Source organism: Aythya ferina (assembly GCF_964211825.1).
Source record: "Aythya ferina genome assembly, chromosome: Z".
Lineage (NCBI taxonomy): Eukaryota > Metazoa > Chordata > Aves > Anseriformes > Anatidae > Aythya > Aythya ferina.
Genome location: NC_140299.1, coordinates 30,620,065 through 30,645,870, shown reverse-complemented (window position 1 = coordinate 30,645,870; position 25,806 = coordinate 30,620,065). Strand labels below are relative to the sequence as shown.

The following is a 25,806-nucleotide window of genomic DNA, read 5'->3' as shown; positions in this document are numbered from 1 at the left end:
TGCATTTTCAAAGTGAACATGCAGCTTTTTTCTTTTACTATATTGTGAACACCTATTTCATTGATCTTCCCTGTCAACTAAGAAGAAACAAGTGACTCACTTTGCACAACAACCCCATATCTTAAGCTCTCCTTTGCACCTCCACACACACACTATTTTACACTATCTCAACTGAAACTGCTGCACGGAAGCAAGACTTTTCCAAAGTCAGTGCTTTAAATAGAACAAGTGTAACAAAGCCCATGCCTACTGACAACCCACTCCAAATGCTATTAAAGAAACTTTCAACTTGACTCTGCTCACTGCTTGCAGTTTTAATCAGAATTTCCTTGTCTTCACAGAATTGATTGTTTATCTCCATTTATACTTCCAACGTATTTATGTCTGTTCTCCACTGCTTAAAACACATGCACCAGTGTATACATAATAATCTAAAAGTACGTTTGTATCTTTCACACACCAGTGGAGACAAATAGCTATGTATAGCATTACATATTCTATTGTATGTCATTAAATACACAACTAAAACCAGAACAGATAGTGTTTATGTCTAAAAAATAATAAAAAAAAATCCAGAGACTTTTCTTTACTTCTTATGTCTCTAATTGGACTGTAATTATTCTTGTATATTGTTCTTCCGAAAGTACGATTTACTGCATTTTTGTGGTAATAGAGAGCTACATGTTTGTTTGTACCTGTAGATTTAAGTACTCATGAATAAAAAAGACAAAGCTTGACAACTGAGGTCTCAACAAGTCTCTTGAAATGATAAAACAGGGCATGTGATTTAACTGGACTACACCTATTTGTTTAATGAATCTAAAACTATCAATCAATAATTCATTAAGAAGGCAACCATGGACATACTAGAATGAGTCCAGAGGGCCACAAGAATGACCAAGGGGCTGGAGCACCTCTCCTATGAAGACAGACTGAGGGAGTTGGGGTTGTTCAGCCTGGAGAAGAGAAGGCTCCAGGGAAAGCAGCTTTCCAGTACCTACAGAAAAGGTGGGGAGTGACTCTTGATCAAAAACTGTAGCAATAGGACTAAGACGAGTTGTTTAAAACTAGAAGAAGGTAGACTTAGATAAGATATTCAGAAGAAATTCTTTACTCTGAGGGTGGTAAGGCACTGGCACAGGCTGCCCAGAGAAGCTGTGGGTGCCCCATCCCTGGAGGTGCTCAAGGCCAGGCTGGATGGGGCTTTGGGCAGCCTGGTCTGGTGCGAGGTGTCCCTGCCCATGGCAGGAGGGTTGGAACTAAGTGATCCTTAAGGTCCCTTCCAACCCAAATCATTCTGTGATTCAACACAAGCTACTGTTTATTAACACTGTCTTTTTTGGGGTAACATGGTAGCATCCACTCCTTGATCCTTCATTTCTTCCCACTGTTGCTACTTTCCCTCTTCTCACAGTTAGAGGATGAGGAAAAGGAGATTGCCTTCATAGTATCATTGGAAGCCTCAATTTCACTCTCCAGGCATGCTTGAGTAATGACTTTCCTTGGTTCCAAATACCATTTATTAGAAAACTGAGACTTATTAAACATATGAACCTGCCTTGGATATCAGTCAAAGTATGGTGACATAAATCTAACTGGATGCTTCATCTACTGCACAGAACATTAAACAAAATACTCCCAAGCTCTGCCTCAGATCATTGTCAGTGAAAGAAACATCCCTCTCAGCATCCTTAGCCAGGTCATGTAACACCTTCAACACACTCTCTCATATTGGAGAACACTCCATCACTTTCAATACAGAGGTAAGAACCACTGTCAAGCTGAACTGAAACACGTTCTACAGCATCTCACCGGGTTAAGTGTTACAGACTTACACTGCAGCTTCAAATCAGCTCTTAATAATGGCATTTCACTTTTCCATCATACCCTCCTCTCTCCGAAGAGCACTGAGTACTTAGGGGAAAGAAATACACGTGGAGAAGGAGAGGCTGAAAAAGTACAGAAACTCTCACAGAAAACACCATGCACTCTTCCCGTTACTGATCTCTTCTCTACACCTGCAGCGTTAAAAGCTTTCAGAAAAATATTTTCCCTCCTCTTGTGCACAGCCTCTACTTAGCTACATTTCCAAACAGCCAATAATGTTTGTCTGACTCCTCATATCTTAAGGTCAAGTCCTGTCCTCTTCAGAAGTACATGTAATGGATTTTAAATGCTTTATCACTATGAGGCAAAGAGAAACGCTTTGGATACCAAGTAAAGAAGCAGATAAATGGAAAGAAATAACGTTATTTCTGTTAGTGCTAACTAAACTTTAATCTTATTAGCTCAGGAGGACATATTTGTTAAAAATTTTGAAGAGACAGATTAAAGTTGAGGAGTCACTGTTTGTTGCTTGTTCAGAAAAGGTCTCAAATACATACTAATTCAGCAATTAAAGGGTATTGCCAACAAGATAACTAACAATTATTAAATCTAAGTCAACAATTTGTATTTCTGAAACATATACGCAGGACACTAATATAATTTCTATTATGTTTTCAAGACTAAATGCTTATACAGAATTTCTTAGTGTACTTTAAAGCTAGTAACTTCATTTTTTTATTCTTTTTTTTTTTTTTTTTTTTTTTTAATAAAAATTCAATCTTATGGAAGATTAATCCACTGTTTACATATGAACAGTGGCAATGTAAGCTCCCTGTCCTATATACCTCAGATCCCCAGGGTAGACAATAACAGGCAACAGCCTAGTACCCATGATCACTCAGTCCTATCTTTAACTTGGGAAATACGGTTGTTAAGATAGTTGACTGTGATATGAACAAACAACATTCTGCAAGCAGGGCTGAAAATAGCAATGCACAGTAATAACTTTGGTTAATATTTGCTTTATACTCAGATGCAACATGTAAAAAACCTTTAAGGAACTGTTTCCTTCACATCTTCTGTTAGGTGAGAGTGAATTTATTTTTTCTCTCCCTGTACTAATGGAGAGCTACTTCATTACAGTAAAACACAACAGTTTCACCCTGCATGTCAAAGAAAAAGAAAATCAGTGCAGGGAAAAAATATGGATTTTACTCAAGTTCAGTTTTATTAACAATGTATGGATGTTGCACAGAGACACATCCATATAATGATGTAAAATAAAGAAGTGCTTCCTTTTATTTTCTTCTACGTCAGAAATGAAATCTTTAGCATAACTCACTTGGAAGATAAGAATGACAAGCATGTGGATCACTTGTGAAATGGATTAACTCAAAGGAAAACACAGATGAAAATTACATACTTCAGAAGAAATAACTAATAGACATTTCAGAAAACACAAGACAAACTAGTATCTCCACAGCATTATTCACTTTTTCAAATTGCCATTTGACAGACTGTAGCAAAAACATCAGACAACAGAAAATAATTATACTACTTAACAAGCACTTATTGGAAACACAAACTCATTTAAATGAATGGACTACAAATATTTTTAAATAATGCTAGAGCATGATTTACTGTACATTATATACTGTGCATTACCTATCAATAATTTCATGTTTTTTTTTTTCCATTACTTTCATGTTCTTTTTGCTCTCCTGGTCACAGTATAACCATTTGTTTCTCCTGATAATGAGCTTAGGTCAGAATAAGAAAAAAAAAAAGAAACCTGCTCAGAGCTCTTGGTTATCTAAAAAGGAAATTAAAATGGCTACATTTCTGTACTGATATTAAAATGAGACTGAAAAAAAATGCCAGAACAAATTTTGATCAGAAACGTCACTATATTAGTGCAACTCCAGGGTTTAAAAAAAAAAAAAAAAACAGAAAACACAGGAAACAACATTCTATACAATTTGAGATTGCCTATCTGTAATAATGCTGCTGTGCCAGTTCGTAACATTAATATATGAAAATAACATTTCTGAAACATATGCATCATCCTGATGCCTTGTAAAAGAGTACTAATATCTCCACAATATACACAGCAGTCTGAAACAGGTTCAAAAGAACCACTGGTTTGGAGGGAGAAATATGTATTAATACCCTTTTTTTTTTTTTTTTTTGCTCTCCCCCCAGTTGATGGCTTAAAAAAAATACAATAAATTCAAATTCACAGGAAGTCTTGATTCCCTGGTCTTAGCACTTACATTTTTACCTACTGACCAGCTAATGGAAATCAAAGAAACTTTCTAGCAGAACACATTAGAATCCAAGATTCCTTATTCACCTACATCACCAGTGATGACTTAGGAAAACTTAAGGAAGATATTTTCAAATCCTCATTCCTGCAGTTCTTAGAGGATTAAACCACAAAATTTCTAATATTCCCCCCCTCTTTTTAGACTTGCCTACTGGCTAGACTGGTCTATTTCCCACTCAACTTGTTCACCATGTGTACTGTTACGAAGCACCTAGTTCCACCCACTCACAGTACGCAGAGCCTAAGCACTGAATTCAGAGTTCTGAGCAGACAAGAAGTTAAGCGTGGTATCACAGCTCATTACTTCAGGACTCCTTGCTAAGTCAGCACCAGGTTTTCATAGAACAGACACCCTATTCAGCTGCAGTTTCTTCTCAATTTATAATAACAAACACACTATTTAAGCAATCCTAGTACTTGATTCATGTTTTTTTTTCCTCGGAATCAACCATGTAGCGTGGTAGATGAGGTGTTGCTACACCAAGGCAGCACGTCATCATAAAATTGGGCAAATTGATCAACTGTAACTTGTGTAAATTCAGGAAAAAAAGACAAGAGAATTGTCCCATTTGAAGCTACCTAGCATTCTTACAAAGATGGGATTGAAACAAAACACTTCCAGCTCAAAGCTACTAAGTCCTTCAACAGTAATGTAACAAATATTTACACATTTTTAAGACCAATATCTCTATATGATCAGGGAACAAATAATTGTCTGTTTTGTTATTCAACTCTCTGAAAAGTTTTCTTGGACTCTGAGAAAAGTCTTTAAGCAGCCAGAAAACATGCTACAGAGCAATCTGAATTTCTGTAACACCACAGTAGTTGTAAATCACCTAAACTATGTTAATAAAATTAAATAAATGCAATTATATGCAATTAAAATGTCATTACATTACGAATGTTGATTGTTAATATTCTATCGTAAATCATTATTACTTTCTAAATATTAATTGAATCCAAGCAATTATTTAGCATTCCAGTTTCCCTGTTACATTCAGTTAAAAATGCCTTGTTTTTAAGACAGTAATATGAGAATATTTATTCAAAAAAATGAAGTGTAATGTTACACTACACTTCATTCATGTTACACATAACTGCACCTCCTGAAGCAAAATTTAACATATTATATTAAAAAACATCCTGCATAATCTACTATTGTAGCTAAAAACAAATACAGTGATGCTATCTTCTGTCTATATAAGAATTAAACCTTTCAGTTTTTCCTTCATTTCCTGTATACACTCAATGTATATACATATCCAAGATACATAACCATCTAATCCTTCTTTAATTAAGCAAAATGGCATGGCTACATTGGTTATGACCAATATACACTTAAGTTGCATTTAAAAATAAAAAAAATCAGAAGCCAACATGCAGTTTTAAGCTGTATTGCTGCAGAACTTCAAGTTTTCAGTCTGACACGCACGAACTATTAAAACCTTAAGCATTCTGCATCCATCAACATATACTCTGTTTCTAGAAGAAGCTTCTATCTCCAGCTTTGTTCCACCATGAAAATCCTGGCTTAAGGATATGTTCAAGACATAAATTAAAATTTAAGTCCTCACCCGGGGAAACTGTGTTAGGAAGAGGAAAAAGGACAGTTTGTCTTTATTGGCTGCAAAGAATGCCAAAACTCACAAATACCTGTACTTGTTCTATGAATTGCACAGCTGGCACTGTATGACAAGCAAGGATATTCTGGTACAATGAGTCACACATTTTTAATTTAGCCTGTTTTCACAGAAAGTGAATTTTACTTTCATACATCAAAAAGCAGTGGAGCTAAATGGTACTATAGACAAGAACACAAAGATCTCTGAAATATAAGTTGTTTCTATTTTTTCCAAGGAACCCTTATCATTCTCAAGATAGAAAAGTAAGGTTGTAATAGCCTCTTAGAACAATGGCTACAAGATGACAAGCCCCTAGTTTCAAAGAACAGAAAATAAGGCCTATATTTGTCATAAAAAAAATAAAAATATATTGGGTTAGCTAGCAAAACATTTCCTGTGAGTCCGTACTGCATGGATCAGCACAAAATTCTATAAACTGTCAGTCATACACTGACTTCCACACTTGACTTGTATCCCTCTGATGTCCACAACAGAAGGAAGAAAAAAAAGACACTGAATAAAATTTTATTTGCCCACAATAGTGATAAGGTGAAACAGCCTGTGAAGTTAAACCAAAACAGATGCTTTTTTGCACTGGAAACCATTTAAAGTTATTAATAATTTAACAACCTCAACATTTTCATAAAGCTAAAAGAAATTCAAAGCTATGTATGAATATAAAAATAAGTAAGACCTCTCACTAGACCTCTCTTTTCCCCTTATACTGTTCCATTTCAAGGCCTATAGATTTCATTAAGTCCTTTCTTCTCCAATTATTTTCTGTCCTTGACACCTTTTTGCAAGCAAAAAGTAATTTGTAAAGCAAGCATATGAGTTGCAAAACTATATACGTACATAGACACGAAAACAACCATAATCGTGATTTTGCAAAGTTATCTGACATGTTTTCTTGTTTCAGATGAGGCAGTCAATGGAGTAATCAGTATGAATAACATAAACCTATAAACTTGCATACCTCTTGGTGGTGAAAGTGCACAGAGAATACGAAGCAATGAAGTTTTATCTACACCTAACTATTGGAGAAAGCTCCAAATCCATAGACATCACCAAAGTCAGATTTAGCTACTGCCTGCACATTCTCATCTGGGCTTTCAGGTGGAAGTGGGTCTCTTCTCACAATTCGGAGAAAACACACTACTTACCATGCTTCATAAGAAAATATTTGTCGGTTCTCCATAAGACCACCGCGGCTGTCTTGAAGAACTACATGTATAACTAGTAAAGTTAAAACCATGTGTTACTACCATACATGCCAGGGTATTTGGTTTCACTAAGGAAGCACTTGTCGACTCAGCTTAGATTTTAAAAGAACATTGAAGATCTTTGCTGTCTGTATCCTAACCTACAACTCCTCCTCCATGTTTCTGAAGTAAAATATCATGTTAACACATGGCATATTTTGCTGATGCAGCATTGGCATAAACTATTGTGCCATTCCTCCAGTAAACCCCCCAACAGCCTGTCCTGGTTTCAGTTAGAACAGAATTAATTTTCTTCCTAGTACCTGGTGGAATGCTGTGTTTTGGCTTAGGATGAGAAGAGTGCTGATAACACCCCGATGTTTTAATTGTTGCAGAGCAGTGCTTATACCAAGCCAAGGACACCTCAGACTTTTGCTCTGTCCTGCCAACAGGCAGGCTGGGGGTGCAGTAAGAGCTGGGAGGGGACAGACCCAGGACAGGTGACCCAAACTAGCCAAAGGGGTATTCCATACCATCTGACGTCATGCTAAACAATATATAGGGGTGGCTAGCCGGGGGGAGGGGGCCGGACTGCTCGGGGTTAAGCTGGGCATCGGTCAGCGGGTGGTGAGCAATTGCATTGTGCATCATTTGTTTGTACATATTATTATTAGTAGTACTATTATCATCATTGTATTATTATTATTATTATTATTATTTTCCTGTCTTATTAAACTGTCTTTATCTCAACTCACGGGCTTCACTTTCCATTTCTCTCCCCTGTCCCAGAGAGGGAGGGGGGAGGGTGAGCGAACGGCTGCGTGGTGCTTAGCTGCCAGCCGGGTTAAACCACGACACAGCCATACCACAATAAATAAATCTTTAACTGATTAAATTTAAAGTTTTCACTCAACTTTTTTTTTTGGTGCTACACTTTGTAATAATACGAGCCAATTTGGTTCAGAAAAGGAAGTTAGTATCTACTACTATTTCTTCAGAAGTATAAACAAGTATCTGTAAACTAGAAAAGCAGTTACCATATTTTCAACTCACACCTTCTTCAAAATAGTGGAAGACAGCAAAGTTTTCTTAGTTCCTAATGAGTTTAAATACTTTAAGATGTAACAAAAGGTCCTGACTACTTGGAATTTTACAATGTGCAGTAAGGTTTCCTGTAAATAGTATTTTTATAGTTCTGAAGAACCTAAAACAATTTTTTATGCAATCATACTGATTTAGTAAAAGTTGTCTTTTCATCTTAGAACATATTGGAATTACCCATCTTTTCATCCATTTTTAACACAGCTCTAATTCTTCTGGCTGGGAAGACTTAGTATGCCCAAATCTATCAAAATAGCAATTTCCAACAAAAATATATCTATAATTAAACAACGCAAAACACAGACGCGCATTACTCCAATATGTGTTGTTTACCTACTCTGTCTAAACACAAGAGACCCACTGTACAAGAAAAGCAGATAAAGATGCAGAAGTGGCCTAAGAACCAGCAGCTGACCAGTTTACCACCTTCTGTACTATGATCAGAATGGCAATATTTTCTAATTTACAGTTTAAATAAGTAGTATTTTTTTTAACAATATGAAAGCAACAAATAACATCATAAGGAAATACCAGCTACAAAATTTTCCATCTAGTTTGGATGATTAGAAACTGACAGAATCCAGTTGAGCAGAGTGCATCTTCTGTGTATCTTTCTAATGACTTTATGTTCTTTGTACAGGTATTTTGAGCAGAGAAAAAAAAAACTTACTATCTGTAGGAAGACATTTCTCTTGCATTCTTTAATATATATGTGTACCATTATCTACACGTGCAGTATCTGACTGATGGAGAGATAACAAAGCAAAAGGCTGTTCAATTAAAAATCTATTATGATGTGGAAAGGATAGCAGAAGCTTCCAATATAGAAAGTAACTTCAATGCTGAATCTCCTCTGCTACCGGACCCATGTAACAGTAGAGAATGCAACCCTGATGCAAAAAAAAAAAGCAATTAAATGCATGTTTAATAGAAAAACCTGTAAGTATTCCCAAAGGACAAGTCATGTGTCTACGTAAACTGAACCACAGAAACTGATTTCAAAGAGACCTTACAAGAGTTCTCTCAAATAGTCTTGGAGTTGCCAACTCTAATTAAGCTTCTCAAATTGAATCATTACAATATTTTTCTGTTGAACTGAAATAAGCCCTATATACTTACTAGCCTTTTCCTTTAAAATACAATACATTACTGCGATGTTCTTTATATCACAGACCTCACGTATTTCATTGCTTTTTCAGCTGAGAATGTTATTTTGGCTTTTGAGTAAAGCTCATCACTGCAAAGCAACTGCACCCCAACTGTTTGGTTTACTCAGCTGAACAAATAGACAAATGATACTTAATAAAAATTTGAACTTGCCATGACTTTGGCTCCCCAAAATGTAGATAATTAATACTGTAGAGATCCATGTCTTCGGTGTGCCATGCGAATGTTGTTTTCCACATGCCAAAATACAGATATGGGGTATTCACACCCTCAATAGAAATTCCACATTCTTCTCCTACAACATCCAATATTGTATTAAGGTGGGCAATATTCCATTCCTCAATACCCTGAAAAAGATAAATAACAAATGTATTAATAAATAAAATAATGCAATTTTATATAATAGTCTTACTCAAAAGACACATGCCTGATCTAGTCCTTCAAAAGATTGTAGATTAACATGAATTTGTAGGCACTTCAACAGACAGATGAAATTTTCACACAAAAAAATTCTTGACTTTAGTAGAATTTAGATCAGGTATCAAATCAGATGTTTGAAGCAGACAACAGGGAGGTATGTATCAGCTTAATACTAAATACGTCAAATAAAATGGATCAAAATACCACACAGAACAGAAATAATAGCCATAAACAAGGATCTCTGGTAAGTAGATAGCTAGATGTCACTAAGTTTCACTGCGCATGTCTATGCTTCTTGCTTCTTACAAAAATAATACTAAATATTATTTAAAATATTTTTATAACGTCATCTTGAAAATGGAGAAAAGGAGGCTCAGGGGCGACCTTATTGCTCTCTATACCTTGAGGTACCTCAAGGGAGGCTGTAGCGAGGTGGGGGTTGGTCTGTTCTCCCACGTGCCTGGTGACAGGACAAGGGGGAATGGGCTTAAGTTGCGCCAGGGGAGTTTTAGGTTGGATCTTAGGAAGAACTTCTTTACTGAAAGGGTTGTTAGGCATTGGAATGGGCTGCCCAGGGAAGTGGTGGAGTCACCATCCCTGGAGGTCTTTAAAAGACGTTTAGATGTAGAGCTTAGGGATATGGTTTAGTGGGGACTGTTAGCGTTAGGTCAGAGGTTGGACTCGATGATCTTGAGGTCTCTTCCAACCTAGAAATTCTGTGATTCTGCGATCTTCCTGTGCAAGTTTACCATTTCTCTGAACAACGTAAAAACTAAAACTATTAGACTTCAGAGCAATTTCTAACCATAATGATATAATGCACAATAGAGCACCACAGAATAAATCTACTGATTTCATGGGATTTCAGCAGTTGTCCTTCCATTTTTTGCCCATAAAATTTGCACATTAAAAGCCATTAATGTAGTTTTTGTGTACTCCAGATTCACAAAGAGCAATTCTAATTTCAGGTAATGCAGTACGTAGAAGTCAGTGCAACCAAGATCAAAACCACAAAACCGAAGAGTTTAGACTTCCCTATAACAGCAATTGCTAGCACCTCCAATGAAGACATTAAAAAGTAGCTCAAGTAGCAGGGAAAACGTGAAATACAATGAAAACTATTATGAACTCAATTCAGGCAAGTTTGTTTATTGGTAAGAAAGACAGCACCAAAACATGTTCTTAAGTATCACCAGCTCTCCAACTCTCATCACCGATACCCTGCACAGTTCTGACAATCTTACTCAAATTTGGGAAATAATTTGATGGTAGACTGCAGTTCTGATGCAGCTGAATAAGACTAAGAAACATTTTAACATACTAAAATAACATGGCAAAATAAGAACAATTACTTAGCTATGGAGGCACAGACATATACAATGTTAGAACACAGTAATAAATACCAGATTAAAAAAAAAAAAAAAAAATTCAACTGTTAATCTAGGCAGTTTCCTCTTTTTCTGCCAAAAGCAGAAAAGAAACAGTGTAAGCAAAGAACATCCTTCCAGCCTCCAGCAATATGCAGACTGAAAGTTTCACCGGAGTTGTTATTCTTCTGCTTAACAGTACCCAGTAGGCTTTTTACCACTTACCCATTCAATTTTCCAGTCACCTTTTTTAATCCATGTAAGCTCTTAGCAGCCATAACATCCTGAAATCTTACTCTTCTCTTACTAAGAACTAAATGATAGTTAAAAGAATAGATTAAGAATGAACTATCTTTTTTTTTCCCCAACACATCTCTTTTTTTTCCATTCCTGTTATTAGTAACAACTAATCACCAAACTACTAGTGGTTTGTCCATGAAACAAAAGCAAATCCTCCCGTGGATAAGAAGGTTGCTTCAAAATACCAAGCATATACAATCCACAATCTCTATAACCAAGACACAATCTATTTCCGTTTCCTAAAAACTACTCTGGACAAGCTATAGAAGCTTCAGCATATGAGGAAAGTTCACTCAAACTGGCTTATACTCTAAAATCAGAATGATTCATTTTAATTCTTTCTACATACCTGGACCTTCAAAAAAAAAAAAAAAGTTTTATCTTTATGCATAGATCACTGCAAATTACTACAAACTACTATTAAAGATGTTACTTTACCTCAAAGGTATACCTCTTTCTGGTACTCCAAAGAACTAAGTAAAATGTTTATGTGAATTTTTAAGTGAAATATTAACTCAAACTTTTGCAATAGTTACATAACTGTTTGCAGATTTTACAATTTCAATGCTGACTAAAAACATCATACGACCTGTAAAAAAAGTAGTTTAACAAGTTAACACATAACAATACTTCTCAAAATTAAAGTCTACCTTAGCAGCATATTCCTAATAACCATTACTAGATCATCAGTACACATAATCCTTAATCTAAAAGCATACCTAGGAGTTTTTTTAAAAATACAAAAAAAAAATAATCTATTCAATGTTTCAAATATTTATTCTGCCATTAGCGTACCATCTGGATATAATTTTACAACAAATTCAAGGAAAATGTAGAGAACATTTCTAATACCCACATGGTAAAGTTTTAAAGAACATCTGTGATAACAGTACCACAGAACCCCACATCAGAAAAAAAAAAAAAAAAAAAAAGCAATAAAAAACAATAAAAATTTTCTCTATTTACTACAACAAAGAAGGTTGAAACATCCTTGCTGGAGCACGTTATACTTACATTGCAATTCTTTAGAGAAATATAGCAGGTAACAGCTTATATAAGAGACCACTAATCCAAACTTTACAAACTGTTTAGGTGACGCAAACTTATTGTAAATTACTGTCAAGAGTTTTTATGGCTCTTTTAACAGCATCTGAAACAGCTTGCAATGGAATATGGAGATAAAAGGGGACACCTCACAAGCAGTTCTCACAAATATCCAAACAGTTTGTAAGGAGATGACCCATCCTTTTCTCAAAGACAAAAAAATACATCTTTCAGTACCCTGGTAAAAAGTGCAATTCACTGTTTTTTTAAACAAACAGTGACAACCTTTTGGCAGACAAAAATAGGCCTCCAAGCAAAATTATATTCTATTCATTTCCCCTTTTCAAAGTAATTATGATACTGACTTAATACCATTCTACACACTTTCCTTAATCAAATCAGCAGTCTTAGGAATTCTATTTCTATGAACATGGTTTCTGTGTACGTATATGCTAATAAACACAATCCTTTTTCACTGTTTAATTTTTCCTTTGATTATCTCATGGATTAATTACAATATTAACCTGGCAAACAATACATCTCTTGTACAACTAGTACTAAAAGCCCCTACAACTGACAATAAAAGCACAAATAAGTTAGTTACGTTAGAGATGCACCTACAACTCCATTTGCCCAAAAAAAAAAAAAAAATCAACTTTTAATCTGCAAAATCAGCTGAACCAGTCACTCTATATTACTAAACAGGTGTGCTCCCCACAGCTTAGGTATGGGAGAAGGCAAGCATGAAAGTAATATCTCATCAGGAAGAATAAAACTAAGGAAAGGAAAAGGGAAGGGAAGAAGTTCTATCTTGCACACAGGAGATGAAAGAACAGTAAGAAAGAGGCATGCCAATGTTTATACATGCTTTTTCCAAACCTTGGCTTTCTCTACTGAACAGCAGATTTCTTTCACAGCACAGTACTCAAATATGTTTTATGATCTGTTAAAAACATCAGATCTGTCAATTTTCTTTGGAACCTGTCTTGAAATCAGGATTTTTTTCCCTCATTGCTAAGATCAGTCTTTGTAGAGGTTTTATATAACTTCCCCTACCCGTCCATGCAAAATTTCTAATAAAATACTTTCTAGAGAAAAGACCCAAAGGAAACAAAAAGTTAATTTCAGCTCCTAATATCTCATACAACAAGGAAAGAACTAAATCCACGGCTTCAGTGATTAGCGGTATGATTTAAACAACTGAGAGTGGCACGGAAGTAAATGTCCTGAGGTCAAAGACTGTACAGAAAGAGTACAGGAATCACTCTCCAGATTTATTCACAGTTAAAATTGCAAGATGAGTTAATAAACTCACAATATCAAATACAAAATAACTCTCCTCTTTTTTCTCCGTGATAGGGACAGTACCTTTTTGCCACTGCTTCACAGCTTAGTCATTCACAGTCTAGGCAGGCTCAACTTGGTATTACATTCAGGCTAACTTACAAGCAAGAGAGCTCTCTTGAAATAACATAATAAAAAAATACCACTTCTCAATTAAACTTCCAAACCAGCCATAACCGTTAGCAGTTCATAATCAATTCACGAATCAGTTTAACAACTGGAGCTAGTAAGACTGGTGCTTTATTATTGACTTTATAAACCCTGTCAGAAATGTTAATTTTCACTCAAGTACAGATGACCTTATAGCAACAGAAAGACAGAACTTTGAACATCTAATAATGTTTGTAAGCTTAACAGAAATAATGATCTTTACAACTTACTCATTAGTGCAAATATTTTTCTTGAGTTATTCACATTGCCTTTCTCCTACAAAACACTATAATTAAATGTAAAACCAATCAAAACATCTATAGCATAGAATAATATTACAAGCAATCAACTATCTTAAATTTATTTTCTATAGAGTGTACAGAACACTCATTCTTTCAGGTTCTTTATTCATAAAAAATTCATGTGTTCAAAACTGGGAGATAACCATAAATACATTATAAATAAACTAGAGACTAGAAAAATCCATGTATCTCAAGTGAGAATTTTGAATCATTGATGATAGTTGTCAATTTTCAAAACACGTATTTATAACTTTATTGCTGTTATTTTTTTCCTTCATTATAACAAGTTTTATAACTTCACCCCTTCCAAACTGTTCAGGATCTGTCATCCTCTGATCTAAGAAAATCAAACAAAACAAAATCTATAAACTGCAGCATAATGCTTGCAAGATGCTGGATTCCACAAATCAGAATATTATTTCTTAAATTACCTAAATGGAAAAAATAAGGCTTCATTGTGCTTCAGTTACAGATCTGTCAATATAAAATTGAACATCACCATGTGAAAAAAAAATGTGTAAGTGGTAAACTTTTAAACTGAAAAATAAGATTTGGCAGCACAGCAGCATTTCTCCCTAGTTTTGCTGGCCCAATTATACATCCCACTTTCACTAACCTCCTGGTATTTTCTATCCAGAGTTCTGATATATATTTATCATTCTGTATTAAATGCAATTTCTATAGCACAATGTTTTCTATAAAACACATTCTATAAATAGTAAGCATTTCTTTTTGTTTAGCACGAATAGGCTCTTCTGCCAAATTAACCCTGCCATCCTCTTTCTGCTGTACATTGCCCCAAATGTTAGCTAACTACATTCATCCCTTCTCCCCAAAAAATGACAATCCTGAAAGAAAATGATTGAACGTGTAAAAACAATTTCTAATTCAAAACTGGAAGAAGAAAAAAAAATCTTAGCACTATCATCAAGACATGAAAAAAATATTAGTTGCCCAAGTGCACCATCTGGTGGCCAAAAATTAATTTTGACAAATGAGAAATGTTTCCATCTGGAATCTGCAATTCTCTCATCAACAGACTGATACCAGGGGTTATTCCTCCTTTTCCTCCAGACCCTTACCAGGCTGCACACCCTGACACAGCTTTCACATTAATTGTTCTGCCTGTTCACCCTTTCCTTGATGTTTCACTAACATTTCTCCTTTATTTTTAAATAATTCCTATTTACTCAAAAGCAAAATGCTGTTCTGCTTTGGTTTCGTTTTCTTTAATTCTACCTAGTGCTATTTTATCCCCCACTTCCTGTAACCTTCCATGCTTTCTTTGTCTCTTCTTCCTATGCATCTAACATTTGAGTTAGGATTGCTGAATGCTGCACTTCTCACTTCACCTGTCAGGGTTTTCACCTCCCTACCTCAGCCCCCTAATTGAATGACAGTGCAGTTACATGAGAAAGAAAACTCAGACTCTCTCCTTGACCAGTTAGCACTTCAAAATCAAATACTACTGTATTCTATTTTCTTTGGCCATGTTGCTCATTCAACAGTAACCTTAAAATATTAAGTACCAAAGAACACAATCAAAACAAAAAGTGTACAACTGTAAAATGCTATCACAAAATGCATTATCTGTCAACATCAAAAAGAAGGGAAGGAAGAAGGAAGGAAGGAAAGGAAAAAAACAGACAAGCTTGCATTTATTGAAATAAACACTCTTTTCCTGTACCCCAATTTGGTCTCTACAAAAAAACTGTCATCTGCATCTGAAGTGGCTCTTCACTGAAACACCCCAAAGCAGAATCTTGAGTTAATTTTCTTAATCATTTTTATACAGCTACTTTGACACACAATAAAATTTTGATTTGCTGCTGTCACTAAACAAAAGATCACTCGACATTTATTTATATATTTCTTTAAAAAGTAAAAAAAAAAAAAAAAAAAAAAAAGAAATTGCCTTAAACTAGCTTGACTGACTGCATTTATCTTTGGACAAAAGAGTCTTTCAGTAATTTGTCTTCTGTGAAGAAATATGAAATATTAGTAGGGCCTCAGACCATCTGCCACAGGGAAATTCTACCTTTTTTTTAAATGATTGGAAAGGGGAGTTACATAGGACATGACAACTGAAGAACTCTACAGAAGACAGGCTCCCCTGGATAAAAGTTAATCCTGTGTTTTGTAAACTTCAAACATTGTTTGAAACACTAATGTTTCCTCTATTCATCTCATTACTTAAATAATCCTATTTATCTAGTTCCTATTGCTGCTTATATAGCCAGTTTGATACCAATGGATCTTCTGTAATTCTGGTAGTAAGATGCGTGTTACGTCCCTTTTTATTCATGGAGATCTTCGCAAGTATCCAGTAAAACTCATTTCCTTATGAAGCTCACTTCTTTTGTCTATCTTAATTTAGAAGTATACAGTAATCATAAGCTCATTTCACAGAAACCAGAGACATTCCAAACATGTAGGAAGTACAGCTATCATTTTTCCTCAATGAAATAAATCAAGTTTTTTAATTTTAATTTTAATTTTAAATTTTAAAGTACTTTTAATTTTAAAGTTATTTAAAATATTACTAAATTTTCACACAGGTACACAGTATGGGATGCATACTGAAATGTTAATAAATATATTAACAGGAAAGCATCTCAAAGCCCTGGAGAGTTTCAAGTGACAAAAGGGCAGTCTTATGACCAGGAAGAATATCAAAATCCTACTGTCTAAGGATAGAAGTGTCTTTGCAGACGTACAGTTAATTTCAACCTTGCTTGGAGTCTTTGAAGTAAGTAACATAAAGATTCCAACAAGACAGATTCTCAGCCACAAAACAGGAATGTATCCTCTAAGTATACTACCCGTTAAGAGGGGGCTAGAAGAGAAACTTCATAAAAAGCTATGCATACTTCATCATAAATGCTTCCATTGATATCTGCTCCATAAATTGGTGCCACAAAAGTCAAGTTCTTCCAGTATTTACGCTCCAGGTCTTCATAAGCTATGTGTCTTGGGGTGCAGTATCTGCAGAAGAAGAGGTAAGGCAAATGTTCAGCATAGTCTTTCAACAACCTCCTTCACGATGGACTATGCTTTTTTGATCCTACAAGCTGAATTCTAAGAGATCATTATTTCAAATCCCCTTAAAGAGAGCGACTACTACTCGAATTCCTCGTTTCATAGTTTACCACAGAATGTAACTTCCTTACATGGCAGCTGCAGTCATTGAAGTTATACACCTACCCACACAGTATTTTCTTCAATCTCCAGCAGCTAAACAGAACATGTCCTGATTGCCATCAGACTGAGACCCTTCTTTTGGTTTATCTTCAGCAAAAAACACATATGGAAGAGCCACTTCTCTGACAATTGACAAGTATTTGCTATTTTTCTGCCTCAATACTAGCTCTCCAAAGTCAGAGGCAGGGCCTGCACAAGTTCCCCTGAAATAATTCTAATGTACTACTTCATCCAAGCAGCAGCTGTGCCAGACAAAAACAGTACTTTGCTCTCTTCCTCCTCCCCTGGGAAAAGCTTTTAAGAGAAGGAATATTTCAAACAGTGGTACCAAAACTTCTCTCATGCAATGAAAACAAGATATTTAAGAAAGCAAATAGAACTAGTTAACAGAACACATCTTGAAGTATTCTCAGCAACAGAGTTGCTGTTGCAATCATTTCTCATGATATGGCTCCAGAAATCAGCCAGTATTTCTGACTGGATCTGAGTGAAATGGATACATGAACTAAGCTTAACAAGTATCTCAATTATGGAATGCAGGTATGCCCATATTTCTCAGAAAACACAGTGGAGAAGCACCTTGGTTAAGTGGTGAATTGAGAATGCCTAAACAAATAAAAGATGCAATGCATTAGACTGGGCACACACAATTGTTTTAAATAAAATGTTTATTTTCATTCAGATGCTCATAGCTCTTCCCTCTTTCCTAAAAGAAAGGGATGGCATCACAATTCTCAGGAAAAGCAGCTGTCCATAACAGAGAAGCTTTCTTTATTAAGGAACAGAAGTCTTTTTATAGGAGAATAGGGTCTCCTGGCTGCTTAACAGTTTAAGAAAAATAGCCTGTATTAGGAGATAAGAGGTTATATGACATTTTCTCAAGAGCAGTTACAAATATTCAGAAAAAGACACACAGCTAGTAATACAGGTCTTCCCAAATGTTCTTAATTTTAATTATGAAGTCATAAACTGCTTTCAGTAAAACAAGTACGAAAACTGAAATCAGATATGCTTCCAAAATATATTGAATGATAAGAAATAAAATAAACATAACTAACATCATGATACATAAGTAGTCTTCACAGGTATTATGCATTCTCAAACCTATTTCAAGAAATTTGTGTTTCTCATTTTATCATAGGCTAATCTAATGTATATATATACGAATATATAACATAGGAATAATTTTCTTCACATACTACAGAGGTTTTGTACTTCATTCTTTCCTCTAACAGTTAATGAACAAATAATTCGTAGAACTACAAAACACATTTCCATTCCTACTTATCAGTAAAAGAAAACTCCAAATGTGATAGCATCAGTTTTTCACAAGAAATATGTGGAAAAAACATACTGATCCTTTTTTTAATTCAAAACGGAGATCAGTTTTGCACTTTTACAAAGGTATGGATATTATGGAACATCTGCTGAGAAGCCTCTTTAAGAGCTCTTCATCCACCCATTTTTCCTGATCTTGGTTTCTCTCCATATCTTTTAACTTCTTAAATTAACTTGTAAGAGAAATTTTCCTTCAAACCAGTCCAGTGTTATATTGCTTTCTCTAATTCATTACGTTCAAATACATTTTGTCTCTAAGACTCTTTGAGTCACCATACAGAAACCACTTCCCATCAGGTTACAGGAAGTAATGAGGAAGAATTTATTCTTTTACCTTCCCTCTTGGAATGCCCAACACTTTGAAGCTTTTTAGTATACTGCTGAGCCCTTCATGGTACCCTTTTTTCCTACCTTAATAGCCATTTTGCCATAAGCAGAACATGGAGGTTCACTATGAGCAGATGCATTCTCTTGCATTAGTAAAAAAAAAAATAAAATTAAAAAAAAAATCTGACGTGAGTTTAAAAATACCTTGGGGTGTGTTTTTTTTTTCCAGAATTAAATGCTAGGTCATTCCAGTACCTAGGCCAAATAAGTAAATATTACACATTAATAAAGGTATTAAAAATAAAACTGGGTCTGTATGACCTTCATTATTTCCAAGATATGTGTTTGTTGGAACAGACAGAAAAACAGGTAGAGAACAAAAAGAAAACATCATGTCTCAGGTTTTTTAGCCTTCTTGCTACCGCAGTACAAGCCACTTTCAACAACAGAAAAATGGAAACTTCATATTGTGGTATTCTTCCACAACTTAAAAGACAGGAAAATATCAAGTGAGTAAATAAATAAAAAACACTAACAGAATATCACTCCTCAAAGAAATCACATCATAGGAACAGATAAACTTTTTTCACTTTAAGTAAGGGCCGCCATATACATACTTGTCACTGTTGGCCAGCTGCTTGAACTCCTTCACTGTCATTGGCTTTTTCTGAATGTTATACTGTGTGAAGAGCCCTGACTGGCCCGTGACCATCTGCTGAATTGGAGCAGGAATTACCAAATCTTCAATATCATCATAATGTTTTCTTGGCTTCCACTCTTTTGGTGGGATAACCTAAAAATTCAAAATAAAAAAAAAAAAACAAACAAACGTACGTGAATGTCAACAGTTGCCATACCAATTCAAAACATTCTGGAAAATCCAAAGAAATGGTCAAATATGCCTACATGATGAACTTACTGCTTACCAATGCTTCATATAACTAAGTTACCATGCAAATGCTCCTAGATGATACAAAAAGCAATTCAAAATAGCCATAGCATGACCTTCCTTTCCTCAGTTCACAAGCACCAACTCACTAATCCACAGCAACTCAATCGTGAAGCTGTGCAGACATACACATACATAATTTTAACAGTCAGAAAGGCTTATAATGCACAAGGATTGCGTGCTCTGATACAAAATTGTTATCCTCAGTATAAAAAAATAGATTCATACACACTTGACAGTCCTTTGCCCAAAAGTTGTTTGGTGTATACAGTATGAATAATTGCATTTTTTTACTGAAAAATTTTTAAAATTCCAGCTATTTCAGATAACTGTTGTCTGTGTAACTCACATAAAACTGCAGGGTACAACTCTATTATAGTAGGAGTTTGGACTCATTAAGATATACTGGTTTTATATTAACATAATTTAAAGCTCATAATTAAATATTAAAGCTATGTGCAGATTAACCAATTGTAAAGTTAACACTTATTTTAGATATCAGAGAGCTGTCCAAAGTCTACAAAAACTCCTCAGTAGCTATTAGTGTTACAATTAGAGCCATTAGAAATTTCAAAGGAGCCTGTAGTCACAGAAGCACTCTTTAACAGCCTGTGTAATTTTTAATGTTCTGTTTAAGTATAATCTGAAAACAAAACAAAACAAAAATCTCTAAATTTGAAATCACAAGTTTTAAAACAAATCGGGAGGGGCTTTTGTTGTTTTTGTTTACTTTTTTGTTTGTTTGTTTGTGACTTACTTTAATTTTACTTGCCAAAAAGGCTGAATGATGTATACTTTGCTCCACTTGTCATTAGAGATTGTAATGACATCAATCACAAAAAGTAAAAACCCTAAAAAAGATTAAAAATAATTAAAAAATCACCTAGATCCTGAGATCATTTGCTACCTTTTGAAAACAAATAGACGTGTGCAGATTATAAGGCACATGTACCCAACAGTCTATCCCTCAAAGAAACCCTGTCAACACCAATATGCACTGGTAGCAAGTACATACTAAAGTAGATACACCAAGCTAAAGAAAAATTATCAGGTAGTAATGTACTTCCATACCTAACATTTTTACTTTAAACAAACTTTTTCTTTATCCAGTTTTCACATGGATGGAAATCCTTGTTTTCCTTCTCAACTACCATATGACTTTACCTGTACAGAGACTCAAGAGCTTGTTTCAGTGTTTTTGGCTTTTAGAGAAAAAGTAAGGGTGTCATCTTGTGATTTCTACTTATTTCTTTCACACAAATCTTAAGTTATACTCCCATCAGCAAAATACAGAATGTTAGTTTGGAAGCAAAGTACTCATGCATTCAGAATATATGCATATAAATCAAATATGTGCACAGAGATTTCCATTTTCATGATTATTAAGCATGAACTTGTACGTTTGGCTCAACTAGATGAATACTGAAAAGCAAAATTTGCATCATCTTATTTAATTCAAGGTCAGTGTGTTTTAAGAAATAAAAACATTTTTGTGAATACTGGTTCAAAATATCCACTTTCAGCTGGAATACATTTATTACTGTTGTAGTTAGAGTAGTCATTAGAATTGTGTGAGCACTGATATGCTAAACATCATTTTAAATGAAAATAGAGTCTCCAACACAAAGAGTTTACATTTTCTAACAAAGGTCATGGCCAGAAGTAGAAATATTAAAAGCATCGTGTCCAAAATGACACACAGTCACAGTCAGTATCAAGGTTGAAAATAATGACTAAGTCTCTGTATTTTTTTTTTTTTTTTTTTTTTTTTTTTTACCACTGATCCATCCTAACAAAGCCTCTCCACACTCCTTTTAAAAAGAATACCCTCTTTGAAGTCAGGCAAGTTAGGTTTATGACATGGAGGCAACCTATATCAAAGTCATTAACCAATTAGTTCAATACTCAAATATAAAAAGGAAAAACTAAGGCAATACTCAAATATAAAAAGGAAAAACTAAGGCAAGGCTTTCTCAATTTATATACATACATACAGCAAACAGCCTAGGCATAATAACACTACGTTGCGTTACTCAATGTGTTAAGTATTCATATTTATATAAGGGATGTCATAGTTAACAAGTACCACTCAGTCTCCTCCATGAAAGCTGCACATTTGTAGAAATTAGGTTATTTCGGAGTGCTACTAATGCATAAAATTTCTGTTAAATCCTCTTTCATATATTGGTAATCTGACCTACATTCAATTATGAATGGCACTGGCTACTATGTCCCAGTAGCTAGTTTCATCCAAAATTTTCTTAAAAAGTTTTTTTTGCTTCTGCTAGCCAACACATTTTCAGTGCCGTGTTCCAAAATCACATTTCTACTTGCCAATTTGATTGCAAATTCATTTAACTGTTTCACTCTACGTGAATTCAGTTTCAGGCTCCAAAACACTTCTTTCTCCAGAAAGAGCAACTAACCTATCAGTGTGCCTTGTTTTTCATTTCTATTGCTTTCATTCCTGACTTTCCTTTTTAAGTTCAAAATCCTCTGTAAAAGTAAGACTAAAATATATTATCTATGCCTAGAATTCATTCCAGACTTCCAAAAACCTAATGAAGATTTTTAGCTGATTTGCTCTAGGGATGCCATAGTGCATCATCTACTCTGGGAATGGCTTTAATATTGTTCCTGCAGTGCCTCAATTGTTTATTTCATGCATAGTAATAGGAACTTTACAGAATCACAGAATGGCTCGGGTTGGAAGGGACCCTTAAGGATCAACCAGTTCCAACCCCCCTGCCATGAGCAGGGACACCTCCCACCAGACCAGGTTGCCCAAAGCCCCATTCAGCCTGGCCTTGAACACCTCCAGGGATGGGGCATCCGCACCTTCTCTGGACAGCCTGTGCCAGCGCCTCACTACCCTATGAGAGAAGAATTTCTTCCAAACATCTTATGTAAATCTACGCTCTTTTAGTTTAAAATTATTATCCCTTGCCCTATCAGCACACCCCTGATAAAGAGTCCCTCCCCAGCTTTCCCCCTTTAAGTACAGAAAAGCCTCCACAAGATCTCCTCAGAGCTTTTTCTTCTCCAGGCTGAACAATCCCAGCTCACTCAGCCAGAATTCACTGGTCTCTGATCGTCTTTGTGGGCCTCCTCCGGAACAGCCCCAACATGTCCACATCATTCTTACGCTGCAGGCCCCCGAAGAGCTGAACACAGGGCTTCAGGTGCGGTCTAATAAGAGCAATGTGGAGGGGGAGAATCACCTCCCTCGCCCTGCTGCCTATGCTTCTTTTGAAGTATACAATTGGCTTTCTGAGCTGCAAGTGCACATTGCTGGCTCATGGTAAGCTTTTCGTCCATCAGTACCCCCAAGTCCTTCTCCACACAACTGCTCTCGATCACACAGCCTGTACCTGTGCTTGGAACTGCATCAACCTAGGTGCAGGACCTTGCACTTGGCCTTGTTGAACCTCCTGAGGTTCATTCACACAAGCCCACCTCTCAAGCCCATCCAGGTCCCTCTGGACAGCGTCCCTTTCCTCCAAGTCAGCCACACCACACAGGTTGGCAACCTTTGTCACTGTTTCACTAAAATCTTAAACCCTTTATGTTTTTCCTTTTACATTTGTGGCTTATACTGTCTTAGTAGAATTACAATCTTTCTAACACAAAATTCTAACCTGACTTTACACAGTTGCAATCTTGTCTTCTCCCCATGCACACAATAGCAAAAATGCTTTATAGCCCAGCCACCCTACACCACATTCAAATACAACCCACAGACTTCTATTTTCCTTTTGCGTACCTGACTTAGCTTTACTAAATATGTAATTTTACTCGTTTATCCTTCAGTAGTGCAGTCATTCAGAAACTTGTCATTTGATTCTCTACTAGTTTCCTCAGCCCCACATACATGGGTTTTGTGGATTTTTTTTTGTTTGTTTGTTTTTTGTTTGTATGTTTTTTTTTCAGAGCAGTGGATGTCATCTGCTTTGACTTTAGCAAGGCTTTTGATACTGTCTCCCATGACATCCTGATAGCAAAGCTGAGAAAGTGTGGGATAGAGGAGTGGACAGTAAAGCGGGTTAAGAACTGGCTGACTGGCCGAGGTCAGAGGGTGGTGATCGGCAGCGCAGAGTCTGGCTGGAAACCTGTGCCTAGCGGTGTTCCCCAGGGGCTGGTGCTGGGTCCGGTCTTGTTCAACATCTCCATCAATGACCTTGATGAGGGAATAGTGTCTGCCCTCAGCAAGCATGCCAATGACACAAAGCTGGGAGGAGTGCCTGACACGCCAGAAGGCTGTGCTGCCATTCAGCGAGACCTGGATGGGCTGGAGAGACGGGCAGGAAGAAACCAAATGAGATTTAATGAGAGCAAGTGTAGAGTCCTGCACCTGGGAAGGAACAACCACATGTATCAGTACAGGCTGGGGGATGACCTGCTAGAGAGGAGCTCTGAGGAGAAGGAGGGGGTCCTAATGGACAACAGGTTGACCATGAGCCAGCACTGTGCCCTCGTGGCCAAGAGAGCCAATGGGATCCAGAGGTGCATTAAAAGGAGTGTGGCCAGCAGGTCAAGGGAGGTGATCCTCCCCATCTATTCTGCCCTGGTCAGGCCTCACCCAGGGTACTGTGTCCAGTTCTGGGCTCCCTGGTACAAAAAAGACAGGGATCTCCTGGAAAGAGTCCAGCAGAGGGCCACAAAGATGATATGAGGCCTGGAGCATCTTCCTTATGAAGAAAGGCTGAGAGACCTGGGTCTGTTCAGCCTGGAGAAAAGAAGACTGAGAGGGGATCTCATCAATGTGTATAAATACCTGAGGTGTGGGAGACAGAGGGATTTGGACAGCCTCTTTCCAGTGGTTTGCGGGGACAGGACACGGAGTAATGATCACAAGATGGAGCACAAAAAGTTCCACACCAACATGCGAAAGAATTTCTTTACGGTGAGGGTGACAGAGCATTGGGACAGGCTGCCCAGGGAGGTTGTGGAGTCTCCTTCTCTGGAGATATTCAAGGACCGTCTGGACGCTTACCTGTGCAACCTGCTCTAAGGAACCTGTTTTGACAGGGGGGTTGGACCCAATGATCTTTCGAGGTCCCTTCCAACCCCTTCAATTCTGTGATTCACCACTTTCCAAGTCTGTAAGCTTTGACATACCTTCTTCAGACACATTTACTTCATGCCATCCCAACCAAAGCATACTACATTTTATTTTTCCCCTTATAGTATGTACAAGCCTTACATTCATTTCATCCTCTTTTATATACACATATTCTTCTGCACGCAGGTAAGAGGTAGTCTTTTTTCCCCCCCCATCTTCATATATAACCTGAAGTGTTACGTAAACTGTATGCATGCTCTGCTTACGATCCCTGTTCAGAGGTTAAATGACTGTTACTGCACAAAGCTCTTCTTGCAATCTATTCTCTTTGCATTCACACGAGATGATAAATCCTGTAGTTCTATAGTTGCTATCAATTAGTTCCTGAGTTTATTTTATATTACCATCGAAAGGGAAGAGATTATTTTATCCCTGTTCTTTTGAAGTCCAACTTCCAAAACTCAGGAAGCATCCCTTCAACTTTTGCCGTATGAATTACTGACTTCCTAAGATTTGTATTGAAAAATAATTAGTTCCTTGGTTTGTTGAGGTTTTATATATAATATATATATATATCTTTTAAAAATACAGTGAAAAATCAGAACATATAAAGTGCTAAGACAACTATATAATATGCATCAACTAACTAGCAGGGTAGTAACAGCTAAAGATGCTTTAACCACTATTTCTAGAGCAAGCAGAGAAAGGTGAAAACAGACCTACATATGTCATGGTTACAAATGCCCTTCCCGCAGTC

The 25,806-nt window shown here is 36.2% G+C and overlaps 1 protein-coding gene across 8 annotated transcripts in view; it reads right to left on the bottom strand.

Moving 5' to 3' along the window:
- Positions 1-25,806, bottom strand: part of KDM4C (lysine demethylase 4C) — a 286,486-nt gene that overhangs the window by 246,791 nt on the left and 13,889 nt on the right. For all 8 annotated transcript variants that reach the window (XR_014687589.1, XM_084505428.1, XM_084505433.1 and 5 more), the window contains 3 exons: positions 19,656-19,831; positions 17,043-17,157; positions 9,399-9,592 (listed from right to left, as the gene is read on the bottom strand). Coding sequence is in view for 7 of the 8 variants with exons in the window: in XM_084505428.1 (XP_084361554.1) it covers positions 9,399-9,592; positions 17,043-17,157; positions 19,656-19,831 (485 nt within the window). In the remaining variant the exon portion in view is untranslated. The remainder of the gene's footprint in view (positions 1-9,398; positions 9,593-17,042; positions 17,158-19,655; positions 19,832-25,806) is intronic.